This window comes from Nanorana parkeri, unplaced genomic scaffold (assembly GCF_000935625.1).
Source record: "Nanorana parkeri isolate BGI_ZX_2015 unplaced genomic scaffold, ASM93562v1 scaffold178, whole genome shotgun sequence".
NCBI lineage: Eukaryota > Metazoa > Chordata > Amphibia > Anura > Dicroglossidae > Nanorana > Nanorana parkeri.
Window position 1 is genome coordinate 1579513 of NW_017306446.1, and position 18840 is coordinate 1598352.

The 18840-nt window shown below is 43.2% G+C and overlaps 1 protein-coding gene across 1 annotated transcript in view; it reads right to left on the minus strand.

The window, feature by feature from the left end:
* The window catches only part of SPEG (SPEG complex locus), a 119299-nt gene that overhangs the window by 72546 nt on the left and 27913 nt on the right, over positions 1-18840 (minus strand). The window contains exon 7 of the mRNA XM_018554913.1: positions 509-769. Coding sequence (XP_018410415.1) covers positions 509-769 — 261 coding nt within the window. The remainder of the gene's footprint in view (positions 1-508; positions 770-18840) is intronic.

Below are 18840 nucleotides of genomic sequence, written 5' to 3' on the forward strand. Positions count from 1 at the left end.
CTGCCCAGCTTCCTGATACAGGAAGTATCGGGCTAGGCATCGGAGCATTTGGGCGAGTACGAGTACTCACCCAAATACTCCATACTTTCTACTAAAGCATGTCCCTTGCCATGCTTGTGGCTAGCTGCAGAAGTCTAATACACCCAATGCTATGTTTGAGTTTACGCTCCTACTGATTGTACAGATCTAGCTCTGAATTAATAGGGGGGGTGTCAGACCTCTATAGAGAGACCCCTGCTTCTACACAGAGAGCAAGTTTCCTTCTCTGTAGAATGTTGGCAGGGGACCAGCATTTCTAATAAGGACATGGCTGCTTTAGAAAGAACTGTAAGACTTTGCCTTTGCATGTAAGACTTTTGTTTTAATGCAATGGGAATATATTTAGCTCATTGAAGCTGAGAGTTCGGTTGGGTTTTGGGTTTATCTGTTCCAAGGGAAAATGCAGCAGAATATTTACACAGAGTTAAAGGACAAAAAAAAGCAATAAAGTAAAATGAGTGCAACCTACCTCTTGCCGTGCTCAGTTTACAGGTGTAGACTCCGCTGTCATCTTCATGTACAGAGTTGAGGAGTAGAAGACACTGCTTGCCGTTGAAACGCATCTTACAGTCCAGCAGGGCTGGCTGCAGCAGCTTCCCCCGGAACATCCAGTCCACGTCTAGATCCGGGGGTCCCGAAACCACACACTCAAACACAGCTGCCTCCCCAGCGCACACACTCACATCCTGCAAGGGGGTCAACACCTCCAAGCTGGTACTGCCAGAGGGAGCTTTGTTCACACACAGAGTAACACAACACCAAGACGACACAGAGTGGCACGACACACAGTGACCGGACACAAAGACAACACAAAAAAAGAGGGGAAGATAAATGTTACGGCCAGAAAAAAAAATGATTGGAAGAGAGGCAGACGGACAGATGGGATAATGGGGTGAAGGAGGAGCAGAAAAAGAAACATTGAGGATTTTACTTTCACAAGTAAAACAAAGTCATGAACAATTACAATTCTCAATGCTCCAAAAAATCAGTTCAACACGTGATTAGGTCAACTCAAATAATAAAGCAGAAAATACAGACACTAAACACATGAGGATCGGATGAAAGGTGACACTTGCAATTTTGGATTTACAATCACTCCAGCTACACATAATAACAGACCGTCGTGTGATAAGGAGGGTTCACATTTCCAGTTGCCTGTATTTTCATGTGATTGCTTTATAATTGTACAATGTCAATGAATGGTGTGAAATGGCGTTTTCTCAACTCCAATCCCCAGCAATGAAAAAGTTTACCCAAATTTTTTAGAACATTTCAAAGCATGTTTGAATAGTGGCTTCATCAGTGACAAATATGGCGTCCTGAAACAGGATATTGCTGAAAACTTGAATCTGTCTAAACTTATCTATCATCAAATGCTCAGTTTTCATCGCATAGGTTTGGGTTAGGTTTGGTTTTAGGTCTTAATTACAATGTGGTTGATTAGGACAATAAATGTAATACATTTTGCAAAGTGTATACAAATAAAACACTAAGCCACAGTCTTTTTGATTGTCTTTTACAGAAAGTTAAAGGAGAACTATGAGATGAGTGATTTCCACTCACCTCATAGTTCTAGCCGAACTGTGACAATGAAACTGTCACAGGTCGGCTCAGTAGATTGGGAAGTGAGCGAACACATACCGGCGTTCGCTCACCTCTCGATCCTCTCACAGCTCTCTGCCGTGACAGGGGAGGGGCTGGATTCCCCGCTCCGATCTGCCAGCGCTGACTGGCGGATCGGACAGGGGGAGGGGGCGGGTACAGCTGGCTCTGCCTCTAGATAGGCAGAGCCAGCTGTCACTCACGCAGCTGGGCGGATCCCGGCATAATTGCACGTATGTACGGGTGCAGGTGTTCGTACTTGCACGCTGACAGGGCAGATCCTGAGCCGGGACACCCGCACCCGTACGGACCTGCACTTGGGGTGAGCATAGGGCAACGTATGGCCGCGTAGTCCCATAGAGAAGGACGGGGGCTGCGTACTACACGCAGCACCTGTCCTTCCCGGGAGCTGCCCGATACGGACGTGCACGCAGCACGGAGCTGTACATGCCGGCCAATTCCCGTGTGAATGAGGGCTAAGGGGCATATTTATAAATGAGCAAATCTGACATTCACCGAGCATTCACTACAGTCTGTTCTTCCAAGTGCATGTGTTCTAAATTACAGTGATTGAATCACCAGTAGTGAATGTGTGATGAAAGTCATTGACTGATTTATAAATATGCTCCTAAGCAAGGGGCACACTATCGAAATATGGTGTCAGGTATCTTGCAGCGTCTGTCCTTAGGAAGGAATATTACTATACAGTGGAACACAGGAGAGTTATTGTACTTTATATTTTGTAGTGTTTATGAACATACAACCTTTGTTTTACATTATAAATATAATATATGACAAAGGATTCCTAGAGCACTGTGGGTTAGCTAAATAGTTGATACAGCAGAGATGCTTGCTTTCAGGTACGACTTGTTTACATGAAACACAATCCCACTGTGCTGATGAGTAATTGAGTTGTGCAGGCTTATTTTATATAAGAAGAAAACAAAGAGCCTTTAAAAATGTATAAAAAACCTAAAGTGACTATGCCACTTTAAAAAAAATGAGCTACTTCCAGGTATACAGGCACTAGGAGGTCCCGCATGTACCTGCAGCGGGTTTCCTGTGCTAATGCCAAATGGTAGACAATGCAAACAAGAAAAGCTCTGGCACTTCCTGTTAGTTTTGGAGCTTGCCCATACCCTCCCCCGCCTCACACACAGTCCCATTGGCCAAGGAGGCAGCCGTCATAGTGATAAACCAATAGGAATGTAGGGGGAGGGTGAGAGGGAGTGGGCAAGCTCTGACATTACTTGGAAGTGTCAGAGCTTTGCATGTCCAGAACAGAATTTGGCCATAGCAAAGGGGGAAATAAAACTGTCTGCAAGGAGTCACTTTAAAACTCTAAAAAAAATTAAAAAATTAAAAAATTAATGATTCTTTCATAATAACCTAATTTTCGTTTAAGTTATTTTATTGTTTCTAGCCCTGACCATAACAAATACAAAAAGAAATGCTGTACAAAACCACTATTCATTCCCTTTAAGAAGATATGCATGGAGTGCATTTAGATATAAGTCCGTGTTCTGTATTGGCGGCCATTTAATGGATCCTGTTTCAGGTCACTAGGGAGAGGAGCTGAGAGCCGAGACACAGATAGTTTCTGATGCGCTAGGTGGACTTTAAATAGAGACATTCTAAAATAGGCAGGACACAATGAATATACATGGGAAATGGCTATCCCCAAAGAAAAGAGCTATGGCATGTGGTGCACTCATGTGAGCGTATATATAGGGTGACTAATTAATGACACCATCGTCAGACTCAGACTATCTGGGTGAATTAGCTGCAGTGGGATAAAAGGGGTCATATCATTAGCATGCGTCACACAAGAACTCTCACTTGCAAGCAAGACGGTCTAATTTCTGGGTAACTGTTACATGAGCTCTAGAAATTATTTTAGTCACTAGCGCCAGCTCACTTTTCCTGCAGGCAACATGCAGTCGTATGTAATGCCATTCACTGCAACGTAAGCTTGGTAAAATGTAACAAATGCATGCCCCCTGGGGCAAAGAAAGGCTCGGGGGGGGGGGGGGGGGGGGGGGGGGGGGACCTGGCTACTAATATTACATGTACAGTACAATGGTTTGGTTTGTGTTAAAAGAAATGACTTTTGCTTACTTTACCTAATGAAATGGTGGGAAAAGAACATTCAGATTTCCACAGGAAAGCAGTGAGGATCTCGTTGTAATTCAAGTGTGAAAAATACCCAAACAGATGTAATAGGCAGAAATGTAAAAAACAAAAAACAAATCAAAAGGTCCAAATGAGAGCTTTTTAACTGCAGCAACTTTAAAAAAGACTTATTCAGGCCAAATGGACACATGTATAAGCAAAACCTTTTTTTGTGTTTGGGATATAGTAGGGAAGGGCTAAAACCACTGCGAGCAGTGGCTTAACAATCGCCATAGCGAACCAGGCGGCCGCTATGGGGCACGGGCACAGGGGGGTCCGGCCAGGGCATCCCTCTGATGCCGTGTGGATCGCCTGGGTCGCTATGGCATGTAGGGGTGCTGGCTGTCACTGACACAGCTCAGCAGCGCTGCGGAGCTGTGTCAGTGACAGCCAGCAACTGCGGCAGAAGAGGCCGGTGTTCGCAGTGAAGTAAGAAGAAATCTCTACAAATGGAGGGGAGGGGGGGTTCTACTCTTTCACAGCTGTCACAAGAACAGATGTCCCCATTGGAAGGTTTTTCCTACTGTAAAATGTTGATTTCGCATCATTGGTCGCCAAGAAGAATAGGTAGGGTGAAGCTATCTGATGGGGAAACAGACTGGAATACAATCTTGAGGATTCATGTATACAAAGTCTAATGAGAGCGCCAAACACAGGTCTAGCAGTGCAAAGTCTTATAATACTGGTATTAATTCATAACATAAGAAATAAAAACAGCCAACTGGTTCCGGGAGTTTAAAGATCTCTACCCTCTTCAGGGCTGAGGTGTTATAGGTAGCTAATCATCAGGATTAATTGTTTGCTATGTGAACGTTAAAGGGCGGCCAGGAGTGTATGTCCGATCCTGGGAATACTATACCATTCACACAACAAATATTCCTGGTGATTTTACCATTTCTGAGTCCTCCCAACTACTTATAACATCTAAGTCCTGAAAAAGGGCAAGATCTTTGAGCTCCAGAATGCAGTTGGCTGTTTCATGTTTTTCTGGTTGAGAATTATTACCAATATTAAAAAGGCTTTGAACTCTTAGACCTTTTGTTTTGAACTCGCATTAGACTTTGCACACGTGGATCTCACCTCTGGGTCCCCTCTACAACGGTACCCCGTTTTTGTTGAGCGCAGCCTCACCAGAGTGACCGTGCCCTGTTTGAATCGGATTGACCTATCAATATGTTGACTCCAGCACCTTGTTTATACTTGCTTTGAAATACAAGCTTGACAGGGGGCTCTAACTCCTCACCAGGGCCGGATTCACTCTTTCTGCTGCCCCCAAAGCCAGGTTACTCAATGCACCCCCCCAACCCCATGGAGAATGGCAGACCTGCCTCGCCAAGATCACTTGTACAAAACAAGCGTGGGCTTCCCCGCTGTACATTTAGCCCTGCTTGCCCAAATAGACTTGCATTAGACATGATGATGTCAGTGGTCCTTAGACCACCAGACCACGACAGCCCAAGACCAAGGATTAGGTGAGTATATCTGCTTTATTTGAGTTCCCTAGACAAAACGAGCACGTAAGCTGTGGAGTGCAGGGGTAGCCCTACTGCAAGGGTAAGTTTTTAATTTCTTTAATTAACTTCTTTAAAGGAGAACTATGGGGTCAGTGTTTTTCCCCATAGTTCTCCTAAGGGTAACAGGGGGAAACAAACTAGCGTCCTCCCGTTACCCTAAGCTCAGTATACCACGAGCTACAGTTCGCGGTATACTGAGACGCCGCAGCCGGAGCGGATCCCGACATCGACGTTGAGATCCACCCAGCTGCGTGAGTGACATCTGGCTCTGCCTATGTAGAGGCAGAGCCAGCTGTACCCGCCCCCTCCCCCGTCCGTTCCACCAGTCAGCGCTGGAGGATTGGAGCGGGGAGGGGGGGATCCAGCCCCTCCCCTGTCAGGGCAGAGAGCCGTGACAGGATCGAGAGGTGAGCGAGCGCCGCTATGTGTTCGCTCACCTCCCGATCTACTGAGCCGACCTGTGACAGTCTCATTGTCACAGGTCGGCTAGAACTATGAGGTCAGTGGAAATCAATCACCTCATAGTTCTCCTTTAAAGCCCACTTTGCAGTGCTCCCCACCTACTCCTTCCTACTTTGCAGATGCTACAAAATACCCGGTGCTTCTGGGTATGGGAGAATATGTAAGCTACTCCTATGATGCTGCGCATGGGCCTTAGCAGCCAATTGGCAGGCCCAAATATTGTCACATGACAGAGGGGGAGACATCATCTACCCTTTGCAAACTCAAACAAAATCTGACACAAAGGTTACACGTGTTATTTTGCAGCAGCTGCAATGAAGAAGGGAACTGTGGGGGAGTGCTGCAAAGGAGAATATTAGCTGGTCAGGGGGTGAGCATTACAAACATCTTTCCTCTTTGCGCTAAATGGACACAATGAGAAAGTCTCTTTAATATACGCTATTGGAACCTGAATTATGAGTAGCTGCTTGCATGAAACCCATGTCTAAAAAAATCATTGTTAATGGGCATAAACTGTACTCAATATGGCTACCACATGCAAGATAGGCAGCAGGCATTGAAATTGTCCACGACTCCCAAGGCAAATAACAATACAAGACCCTTTCAAAGCCCTGTAATTTACAGTTTAAATGCATCAATAAGGATCTATTGGAGGAAAGTCTGGTGCCAATTTTAATAACATATAATAAAGTTGCTGAAGTTAAAAATCTCGTGTTTGGGTCTTCAATACATTTTTGTGAGTTTTCTTACTTGAACTTCAAAGATGGCCTCACTGTTTTCTCATAATCTGGTATTGGACCATTTGTGGGATGGACATAGACTCATTCTATAGCCCCTGGGTGAGGTTTAGATCATATTCTCTGTGGTTTAGAATAGAACATTTGCTGAGCTTTTGTTAGAGGATGGAGTAAATTATTAAACTGTAATTTAACCACTTAGGCAAAATGTTGATGGATATTATAGGTCTTCTCCACCCAAACCTATTGTTTCAGGTTTTGTATGGTTGGGGCAAATGGAATCCTATGCTGACCTCATGTATCTCTCAGGAACTCCACCGGTGAAATATACCCACCAGAATTCCCAGCTTTGCTACCTTCGCAAAGCCAAATGTTGGTGCCACACTCCCTCTAACAGGTTCTCCATAATGCAGGATAAACAATTCATTTTTTAATCCATCTGCTAGAGAGTGGTGCCTTCATTGTGGTTTTTCCAGAAACTGCTGCGGGCAAATTTCACTATTGGAGTCTGAGATTTAAAGGACAAATGTATTTTTATACAAAAACTCACCAGTCCACCTTCCCTTATCCCTAAACTATTATAACCCAGAGGCCATCTAATCCAGATGTCTGACATCAGGGACCTTCCCTGGTGTTTACCCTCCTTCAGCCCAAACTATTTTCTAGTTCTGGCCATGTCTGAATTATGGGACTCCATAGATGCTAAGAACATGACCCCAGTCAAGTATATGAGGATGTACAGATGCCACCTGTCAAGAAAGTAGGTATGAAAAGCTGTAACTAAGTACCCGGATGGAGGGTATCTGGGATAGGTTAGGTTAGAGCGTCTGGAGGGTGGACATGGGGGTTTTGTATAAAAGTAAACTTGTCCTTTCTTTAGGTGATGGGAACCCATCACTACCTGCCTAAAACTCTCAAGTAAGGTTTACTTAGAGTTGTCCTTTAAGTAACCGTGTTTGCAGCCTGAGAACGACATTAAAATGCATCACACAGAAGACAACACATTAAAAACATCTAGGCTTCCCGAAGCGGCTTCTTTCAGGGAAGTCCAGAAAATGATGTGATGATTGTTAGGTAACAAAAGACAAAAGTAAAGACAGATAACAAAGCTACAGGGAGTTTAGCTCAATCTCGGGGATAAATGCAGAGCAGAGTATTAGTAATGACAGCAAACACACCGCTGTTCCAAAAACAAGATTTTATTGGATTGGGACTACAAATAAAAATAAAATTATAGAGTTTAAACAAAGTCTCATATCAGCTGGAAAGAAAAAAATGTAGAGGGGATGTCGTCAAGTTCAGACCTCAATGCAATGTTCTGTTGTCTGCCAGCGTGAACCCTAATGTGTGTCTGCTTTCAATGTGGAAACTTGCATGTAACGCAGTGAGAGAACTTGGATGGAGGTCTGTATAAACCCTGTATTTCTAGAACTCTCTATTAGTGAAGCTCAGAATTCTCGCTTTGTTAACTCATATCATTGTAAAGCTCCATCATAGAGAATTCCGTAACAGACTGCTCCTGTCTGGTGCATGAAATGACCGTATCAATGTACTAGTCTTTTGCTGATGTTGGTGCTTTTATTTGTCACTCTCTATCACATTGATGACTCAAATGATCAACCTAAGTGGCTATCAGATTCATCTCAGGTGCAACACTACAAATTTGGGATGTCTACTCTGTCACAGGATAATTAATGATATTTTAAATAATTATAATACAATGTTATTGCGGCTGTTTGGACAGATCATTATGGCATCACATAATGGGATCTTCACGGTTTAATTTTTTGAGTTAAAGCTGATGGGCTCCATGGATGGTAGAAGCATGGGCTTCAATGGCCATATTGTTTGGATACTGTTTTCACAAATCTACCAGATAATTTCGGGGCTCATACACTTCTCCACAAGTTAATGCACTTAATTTGCCAATTGTTGCTTTGTCTCCTTTGGGCAATGCAGCACACTGCACTGCATGTACTTGTATACATGTGTTGCAGTAAGCTGAAGTTAAGGTGCATTGGTTGACACTGTACAGGCAGTCCCCGGGTTACGAACAAGATAGGGACTGTAGGTTTGTTCTTAAGTTGAATTTGTATGTAAGTTGGAACAGGTACATTTTTAGGTGTAACTCCAGCCAAAAACAACTTCCTGTAATGTACAGTACCAGACCCAGAAGAAGAGGCAGGCACCCCTCCACGTCTAACAACTTCCTGTAATGTACAGTACTACGAACGTCGGCGTGAGCACGGTAGCATTACAACTAGTGGAACAGCCTCGGACCTCCGTTTGTAAGTAGGAGTCGTACATAACTCGGATGTTCGTAACTCAGGGACTGCCTGTATATGTGCGATGGGGTGCTATTCAGAATGAATGGCAATGCATATATACAGTGTGTTAACATGTGTTGCAGTAACACACATAAAAACTGGGATTGAATATGCATTACCACACATGGAAGGTGTGAATACAGCCTTAGTGCCTGTGTTGATGGGCTTTTGTTATTGTTAGATGGGTTTTATATTCCCATACAAGTCTATGTGAAACAGGTCAAATTCAAGCCAAAAAGGACGTCGACCACAGTTCAAATGCACCTGTCAATGAATTCTGAATGATTTCAGAACAGTCTCAAACTGAATCCATTGACAGAACCATCCACACAGGCCCAATGTTTCAGGGGGCAGCAATAGTGATAGGCTTGGATTTTCTAAACTATTTGGATGCTTGGTTGCCCCAAAAGGGACTGGCAGATGATGTCAGTATTCAGCTACAGGTATGTCCTCTCATGTCATATACAAGATTAGACAGACCTGTGGCTTTTTGTAATAAACAACTGACAGCACATTTGGTAACTCTCTTAGTACTGGAACTTTTCATTCTCCTGAACTAAAAGATCTTTAATATGAATTCCTACTATTTAGCTGAAGTGGGAAATAAAAGAGACTATAAAGAACATAAAATTGAGACTCAAAGCAGAACTAGAGTCCACAAAACAAAAATCACCCGGAGATAGTTTTTTTGGCAGAAGAGGTTTCCTGGCAAAAGAGACTTTGCGTGTCTCTTTTGCCAGGAAACCTTTTCCCCAGCTCCCGATTACTTGTTTGGTCTCTAAGTACACTGCACGGCACATGCCGAGAATAGAGGCGGGTGCTGGGGACAATGCAATTCCTGCGTACATCATCAGTGGCTGTCCAATGGTCAAAAAAGGATAAACTATGGGACCCAGTGACATAGATGGTGGAGGCAGGGGACCTTTCCCCCAGCTCCTAGTTTGGTCTCTAAGTACACTGCACAGCACATGCCGGGAATAGAGCTGGGGACAATGCCACTCCTGTGCACATCATCAGTGGTCACCCAATGGTCATAAAATGATCACTGTGGGACCCAGAAAAGCAGTGGCAGAGATGGTGGAGGCAGGGGACCTTTCCCCCAGCTCCTAATAACTTGTTTGGTCTCTAAATACACTGCACAGCACATGCCAAGAATAGAGATGGGTGCTGGGGACAATGCAACTCCTGAGCACATCATCATTGGCCGCCCAATGGTCTTAAAATGATCACTGTGGGATCCAGAAAAGCAGTGGCGGAGATGGTTGAGATAGGAGACAAAAGAGTGGCAGGATCCTGAACTTGTCATCGCTGGAGGACAGCATAATTGGTGCAAAGTGTACTTGAACATTATGGGGAGAGCTTACCCCCGCTGACAAAAATTACTTTTGCTTTTAATTTGAAGGCTAAAGGGCCTATTTAGTAAGGCAGTGTCAAGAGTAATGAGCATTTAGTAACCCTCCTTATCCAGATCATCATCCAAAACTCTTCCTTTTTGGAGGTAGTTAGCCAAAACTGCAACATCTGTGGCCATTCGCAGTGTCACCACTGCGGAGAATTTAGAGCCAGTGGTCACAGGAAAAGTTAATTAGGGGACATTTTTCCAGTAGTATAAACCTGCCAGTTTCTAATTCTTCACTACTCTATACAAAACATAAAATATTTTTTTTTCTGTAGTTCCACTTGTGGGGGAGTTGATATTATTCACTCCATTTAGATGGTATCACCTTAAATTCAATGTTACATGAAAACGCATCAGGTCATGATAAAATCCATGAGTACCCAGGATCTCCTTGCTGGACTTCACAGGTTATTGCCATCTAGCAGCTACTGTTACCATATACTGCTTTAGGGTACAGTAAATGTAGATGACAAGCTCCTGTTAAAGGTCATCTCCACCCAGAATCAGTATTCACAGGTTTGCAGGAAAGCTAAATCACGTGTTAGCATCTTCTATCTCTTGTGATTCAATTCTCAACAACTACTGGAGCCATTGTAAGCCCAAATGATGATGTCATGCTCCTTAGACACTCCTCATAGTAGGACATAAACAAATAATTGGGAAATCTAACTATGAGAAAGTATCATCTTCATTATGGGCTGGTGGGAGAGGTGCAGACTGCAGGCAATTCTCACTAGGAGTCTTGGAGAGATAAGAGGAGCTGGGGGTGATGTAACCCACCACTGTCCAGTGAAAATGGAGAAATTTGTTTTGCGTGCAGCTGACCTTTAAAAAAGAGCAAAGTGTTCCAGAGGGTTTTATAGAGGTTCGCTAAAGCTACTACACTGGCAGCCTCAGCCATATAGATCCCTTGATGAATAACACTGCCATGCTGTCACTTGAGTTTTAACAGCTGGCATGGCAGTTTATGAAAATCACATGGCAAACTAGTCACTAGGTTGGACTGTTCCAAGTGTAAGTCTACTGAACCTGGCCTATTGAAAGAAAAATAGCTAATGAAATAGAATGGCAACACTATGTGACCTGTTTTGTATGAGAAGTTCTGGAGTAGAGTATATTTTGCTTTATTAACAGAGATTTAATACGTGCAAATAGCAATTGGTACTTTATGTCCTCTCCATAAATGGACCTTGTGATTATAATACTGCTTATGTTGGCTTGCATTGCTAGGAAAAGTGTAGTAAATACCTGGTGGTCCTGCAAGTTACAGCTGTCTCAGTTTTCTTCCTGCAAATGGGTGACAACTCTAACCACAGCCTCCTAATGCGTTGGCACCCCACCGTGCGTGCTAATGTAGGGCTATAGGTTGCTATATTGACACATGGAGTGTCTACAAGGTTCTTCAGGCAGCCTATTATGTCCCAAGTGCCTAACTGTCAGCATGTTTATTAGACTATTTACTATAGGAAAATTATAGTTTATACTTTTGAGGGCCGATGCAGACCTGAGCGATCCGGGAATGCGCGCCCTGGGATTGCGCGGTCATGCACAATTGCACACAGCAATTGCCACACGGCCCCATTGATTTCAATGGGGTTACATCTGCGCGGCAATCACTGAAAAAAGGTACAGGTACCTTTTTTTGCGACACACATGAAGCGCGGCTGTTTGTGTTCGGTTGCGTGGGTGGAATCGCAGCGGTAAACCGCGTGATGCGCCTGGCGCGAATCGCGTGCCATTAGAAAGTAATGGCACCGCCAGCACGATCGTCGGTGGTGGTGGACAACTGCGCGACCGCGCGGCAATCCGAGCAGTATCATGCACGATTGCCGTGCAGTCACAGATTGCCCAGATGTGAACCTGGCCTGATAGATGTCTGCATGCAGGATGAGCAGTATAACAACAGTGTCTCCTTAGAGAATAACCAAACTATTGTTTTAAAAACAAAATTAACAACTATTTTGCTCTTCTTACCCATCTGATGCATGTTTAGCAGGTTACCATTTTAAATTCTTAATTGTTATTGTTCAAACCCTAATTAGAAACATCTGTCGATGGAAGGTAAACAGAGAAACATAATGAAGTCTTCAGAGGAGAGAGAGAAGAGCAAGCTGCCTTTGATGCTCTCTTGTGAAGTGAGAGAATCACACCCATCATCTGCCTAGTGTGCCTAGTCCCAGATAGCAAGAAATTGAGCTGCAATTTCTTGAAAATGACTTGCTAAACTATTGCAGACTTGCCAAGCTTCACAATTTTGTTGCACAATTACAGCAAGTCTGCATTGCAAGTCTCCAGACCAGCGAGCTTGCAGAGCTCTTGCTAAGACCTGCAGGACTCTTGCTGTAGACTTGCCAAGCAAATTTGCTACAAATTAAAAAAGTGTCACCTAGAACGTGTGCTGCAAGTGTTCTGCAAGTCTACAACTTGCCAGGAATGTGTGCAGCAAGTTAACAAAATTACAATTTCACCCTGCCACACGTTTGTAGCAAGTTATCCTTGCTATCTGGGGTGTGCATGCTTTTGGCTTAACCGCATAGGACATTGCAGGCTGTGTGTGCTCATGCCTAGAGGGTTGTCAGGGATGCTTTCTGTCTTTTTTCAAGAGAACTGTAAGGCACAGGGAAGCTTAAACAACAGAATATTTAGGATTCCAATCGAGCTATTAAGGGAAAGCAAGGTAAAGATGGTATGTTATAGTTGCACACTTCCTTGATTTATCTAGATATACACTATATGGACAAACCTTAGAATGGGATGTCCAATAAGCTGTTTGGACATCCCATTCCAAAACTAATATGGAGTTAACCTCCATCAACACCACCTTTGGGTCTGTAACAGCCTCTACTCTTTATGTTCATTCAGCCAAAGGAGCATTTGTGAGGTCAGGTATTGTTGTTGGATGAGAAGACCTGGCTCACAGTTGGCGTTTCAGTTCATCCCGAAAAGTGTTCAGAAGGATTGAGGTCAGGGCTCTGTCCAGGCCAATTGAATTCCTCTACAAAACTACTCAAACTACGGGGGTTATTCACTTAGCTGCCAAAGGCAGCAGAGTGTATAACGGAGCCCAAGTGAAGTGAGCTGACCACTGTTTAGCTATTCACTTCATCCTTGTGCAGCTGATTTCAGCCATACATCGGCTAAAATCAGCCGTACATCAGCTGCCTTTGGTCAGCCGAACATGCTCTGCAAAAGCATGAAAACGCCCCCTAGCTGCTTGTAGAGGGCGCATATGTGGGTGACAATACCGGAGCACAACTGGGACACAGTTGTCTCCCCATTACAGGAAGTGCCTGAACAAGGTCCTTCAATGCAGTATCACACCAGGTATTCCTTTTTTAAATGCTACAGAATTAAAAAGGCTGAAACTAAACTTTTCGCTGTTTTTAGAAGTTTTTACGGCTTTCTAGATCCCTGCTAGAGAGATTCACTCTCTCTATTTCCTAATGACCATTGTCACTGGGTTGAAAGTGATGGGGCAATCCAAAATTCTGAGTTGTCACTAGAACAGTTCCAATTGGAACACTCGTTCCAGGGACAACTGTATAAGAGGGATTTTGCTTACTTTGGAGAGATTTCTTCTCACTTCCTGTTGTGCCTAGAGAACACATGAAGAGAAATCTTCCCAATCGGACCCTCTCCCCCCAGGAGGGTTTTCATCATTTCCTACTCTATCCAACAATGAAAAAAAAAGTTTTGGCTTTCAATATGCATTCATATGTTAAAGATTATATGGACTTTGAGTGGTTGGGTTTAGATCTACTGTAAGTTTTGGTCTGCTTAGTATCACTGGGAATCAGGAGGAACCATGCCGTATCTTTGCCCTGCCTCCACCCCTGAAAGAAATGGAACACTGAGGTGGAGAAGTTTCCACACACAGGTCCTTACTTCCTGAATTGCAATGTGTTGACCATTGGAGATCCAATGAACAGTATTTGTCTCCCATAATGGGTTGTATTTTTTTTTTTCTGACATGACACTGGGATTCTGGTATGTGGCCAGTAATAGCCAGGGCTTAGTGAAATGGAGAACAGTAGAAACAAGACAGTCATTGTTTTTTGGTGGACCCTCAAACCTCGCTATCTGTAGAGTAAAGTTTCCAGTGGGCCTGCGTCTAGCCATGAAGGAGTACTCGAGCAGAAGAACATGTATTGCCTATCTCTGAAAGACCAGAAAATCCTGATGGTTCACAGAGGTGCAGGTCTTTGACCTGATGGGTCTAGCTATCAATAATGTCCCGAAACATTATCTGAGGGAAGAATGTCATTAATGTGTAAGAATGCGTCAAAAGCCGGAGGTGTCTGAGCGGAGGAAGGTTTTTATCATTAGTGGCTGGAGATATGGGGATGCCATTTAGTGCAGTCTGTTAGTCAGCAGCCTCCCAGGGTGAGTGTCAGTGACACAAGGAGCCCTCCTCCATTCTTTTCTGTTCCGTCATAGCTGCATGAGGAGGACTATCCTGCTCCTATGCCTCCCCCTGTTGCAGCTGGGCCAGGGCTCTGTCGTCTCGGCACAGTCCGATTTTCAGGGGCAGCAGCTTGACTCCTGTGTTAGTTTGTTAGTGACAGGAGATTATCTGACTTGCCCTGTATACAGACAGAAACTGCAGTCAGCGCATGGGCAAGCAAGCCATTCACAGCAAAGGGAAAACAGCAAGCGATGCCGGGGTGGGCAAAGCAAGTAAACCAGTGCAGCTATGTCAACTTTTAAAGCAGAACTATAAACAATTTGTGAATGGACCCCTGCCAAAAATTTTTTTCTTAAGGCAGGGTAAAATTAGAACCACTTTCAGGTTTTTATTGCTGCCTGCCACTTCCTGTCCTGGTGAAACCCATTCATCCTCTGAGACAAAGTGTATCACCAGAAAAGGTAGGAAAGCCTTATCTTAGCAATGAAAACATGGCACAGGTTCTCTTTTCTGCTCAATCGTAAAAACAAAAAAACATTTTTTTTATAGTTAGACCTCAAGATTTGGTAATAATCTACGGAAAGGCACCAATCGCACATTGAGGCTCCTCTTTATTTCAGTTTCTCACCCGCTTTGAAAAATGTCAATGCTACAGTTACCTGAACCAATATTTGCCCTGGATTAAGAAGAGTCACCCTTACATCTGTGAAAGCTGCCTTATCTACCATGTGAATTGGTTTGCATGAGTGAACTGAGTAAGGGGTCGTTTGGTCATGATATGGGTATATAATTACAGAATTTACTTAATAGAGATCAATACTACTTCTTTGGTAAATTACATTATAGAGATAGGAGGTAGGAAGTGTCAACATATAACTCATTGTGCTGCTTTTAACTAAATCAATAGGGTTTATCATTCTCTGTCCCTCAATTGTCCGGAGGACAGAGAGCGAGAAGTCTCTAGGAGAACAAGAATGAACTGGTGAGAGGTCCAGAGGATTTTTTTTTTTCACCAGTTCAGTTCTGAGGGTAAAAAAAGAGTTAAAAACAGAAATCCCAATCATCAAAAAATATTCTACTCTGTAAAATGGTAACACAAAAATTATCCTTTCCTCCATTTCTCTAGCGTGACTGCCCATTACCCTTTGTAGAGTTTTGAATAGTTTTAACATGAACCCAAAAACAATTACACCCAATTTCAGTATTTTTCTTTCCAATGACAAGAAAGTCTTATACTGTAACAACTGAAATTATCCTTTTTTTAATATAGCGTATACAAGGAATAGAACCACTGCCAGGTTGTAGTGCTGTCTATGACAATATTTAGGATATTTGCCCTAATTTCCTGTCCTTCTGACAACAGGACAAGAAATTAAATGAAAGGAGGGGCAACAGGTCAGGAAGACATAGACAGCAATACAAACTTCATAGATAGGCCCCATTCACAACCGGCGTTCTGGGAATCCTGCGGCAAGAACCTTTGGATTCCAGGGGTCGCTCTGTGTGAACGAAGCCTAAACGTTTCTCGATCTACACATTTTTTTCCCTTGCTCTATCAATCCTCATTGGAGAAATTTCCTATCACTTTCTGTGTCTATGACCCCTGTTACCAGGACAAGAAGTGAGAGGAACTATTCCCAATGGGGACACCAGGACAATAAATAAAATGAAAAGGGGGGCAACAGGTCAGGAAGACATGGGCAGCAATACAAACTTCATAAAGTAAGGCCCCATTTACACCTGGCGTTCTGGCATTTCTGCGGCAAGAACCTACAAATTCCAGATCGGCCTATGCGACCAGAGCCTAAACGTTTCTTGTTCTACTCTCAGTTCTTATTGGAGAAATTTCCTATCACTTCCTATTACTCTGATTCCTGTTACGGGGACAGGAAGTTAGAGGAACTCCTCTCAATGGGCAACCCAACCAGCAATAAAAAACTGATGTAGGCTCCTTATAATACAGCTGGAATTTGGCTGTAAATGACAACGGAGAGATGGGATTTATTTTTGTCCTATTCTTTTGTCTTATAAAAGTGATTGTATTAGATAAAGTCCATGTAAAATATTTATATTGGAAGGAATACTTATAATGAACACGCCCCATCACTAACGCAGCACTTTTCTTTACACTAGCACCTCCTGCCAGGCCAAGTGTTGGTTCAGAAACAAAATTACTTTGCCATTGTTTACAGTACAGGCCAGCTAATGTGGCTCTGAGGAAAATCAATATTTTAAAAGTTGACATATCTGTTGCCATATAATAAAACAAGCAAATACACAAAGTAGGAAACAAGAACATGTTATGCTTATGAACAACAATCGGCATACATGAATACAATGCAAAGCCAATGCAAGGCATGCTTTCTTCATCGGCAGGTTAGGCGGTGGCAAGAACTTATTGATTCATTCACAGATATTCGCAGAATATTCACATACACGGCATCATTTAGTTCACATGGCAAAACATCAAACCCAGTAAATGGTAAATTAAGTAGAAACCAGTACTTTTCACCAAATATATATATATATATATAGATAAAAAAAATATTTAAGAAATGATTGTAAAACAATATAATGTAATTCTTCTAAAGGCAGTCTGCTGGAAAATGAAACTGTGTAGGATGTACATTGTATTAGAGATAACCGGCTAACAGTATTATTGCCATAAAGAGAATCAGTCACGGCTGTATGGAAGAATTTAATCATTCAATGGTAAATTATTGTAATTATGAGAGTTTGAAAGTTTCATATTTTCCCTCTTACTTACGCTGGCTACACTCGGATCCAGTCTCAGCCATTTCCTGCTGAACTGGCCAAAATTTGATCCGTGCGTGCCCCTACCAGCACCACCTCGGCTCGACAAAAGTCACATTTTCAATCAACTTTTGTCGAAGGAGCCGGGTGGAAATTAGGAAATAGACCCTACCGAGGAACTTATGTTTAGTCCATTTTTGTCTGTTAAAGGACAATTAAACCCTTGAGAATTTTTGCATATATCTACTGCTAGCAAGCAGTAGATACAGTGGTACCTCGGTTCACGAACTTAATTCGTTCCGCTATTCTGGCCGCGAACCGATTTGGTCGCGAACCGAATCAAACGCATCAGACCACGATCTCGACTAGAGGAAGCCACAACCATGTGTCAGAGCGGGGAAGATGGCTGAGATTTTGTTCGTCACCTGATGCGGAGTTCGTGAACAGAAGCAAAATCTTGCCAAACTTCCTGTTCGTGAACCGAATTGTTCGGGAACAGAAGCGTTCATGAACCGAGGTACCACTGTATATGCAAAAACATTTTTTTTTTTAAAGTTAACAAAAACGTTAAAACTTACCTGTGCCTCCGTCGCGTGCTCCCATCCGAAGATCTGTAGATTCTCATACGGCCGCAAAGGATCATGTGGCGGGCTCATGCGCAGTACAGATCTACGGCCGGGAGAAGAGGTGAGACACAGGATAAGTCAATGCAGGCAGCGTGCACCCACACAGACTCTGTGGGACAGGAAGGGACAGGAAGAGACAGCAGTCAGCGCTGGATCAGAGACCGGCACCAGCGCTGGAGGGACTCCTGAAAACTACAGGAAAGAAGAAGATGATCGGATCAAGAGGCATCATTTAAGGTAAGTCCTTACAGCAGCATGGGGGGGGGGATTTTGACTTTAATGTCACTTTAAATATACCACTGAAAAAAAAATTCTTGTATCTGTTCAAAAGGACTTACCAGTTCTCTCTTTAGGGCTAAACAACACCTGCCCCCATGTTATGGAGAGGGGGAGAGGGGAAGGCGTTATGTAGTCCTAACACACTTTCTGTTCTACAGTAACAGCACCATTCCTTCACAGCTACAGTACAGCATAGTGAGTGTTGTCACCCTCAGACAGGAAGTGTATTACTTTTCTCTTAGATTGTAAGCTCCCAGGGCAGTGCCCTCCTTACCATCTTGTATTGACTCGTATTGTAATTGTAATGTCTTCCTTATATTCTAAAGCGCTGCTCAAACTGTTGGCGCTATATAAACCCTGTATAATAATAATAATAATAATACTGGCAAGTGAAAATAAAAGAAAAATACTCCTAAAAAGAAAAACGAATGCAGCCACCACATTGAAGGACTGGTAAGGTGTTATATTACATTTTTCTTTGTGGGCTTAGATACACTTTAACTGCTATGCTATCGTACTGGCTT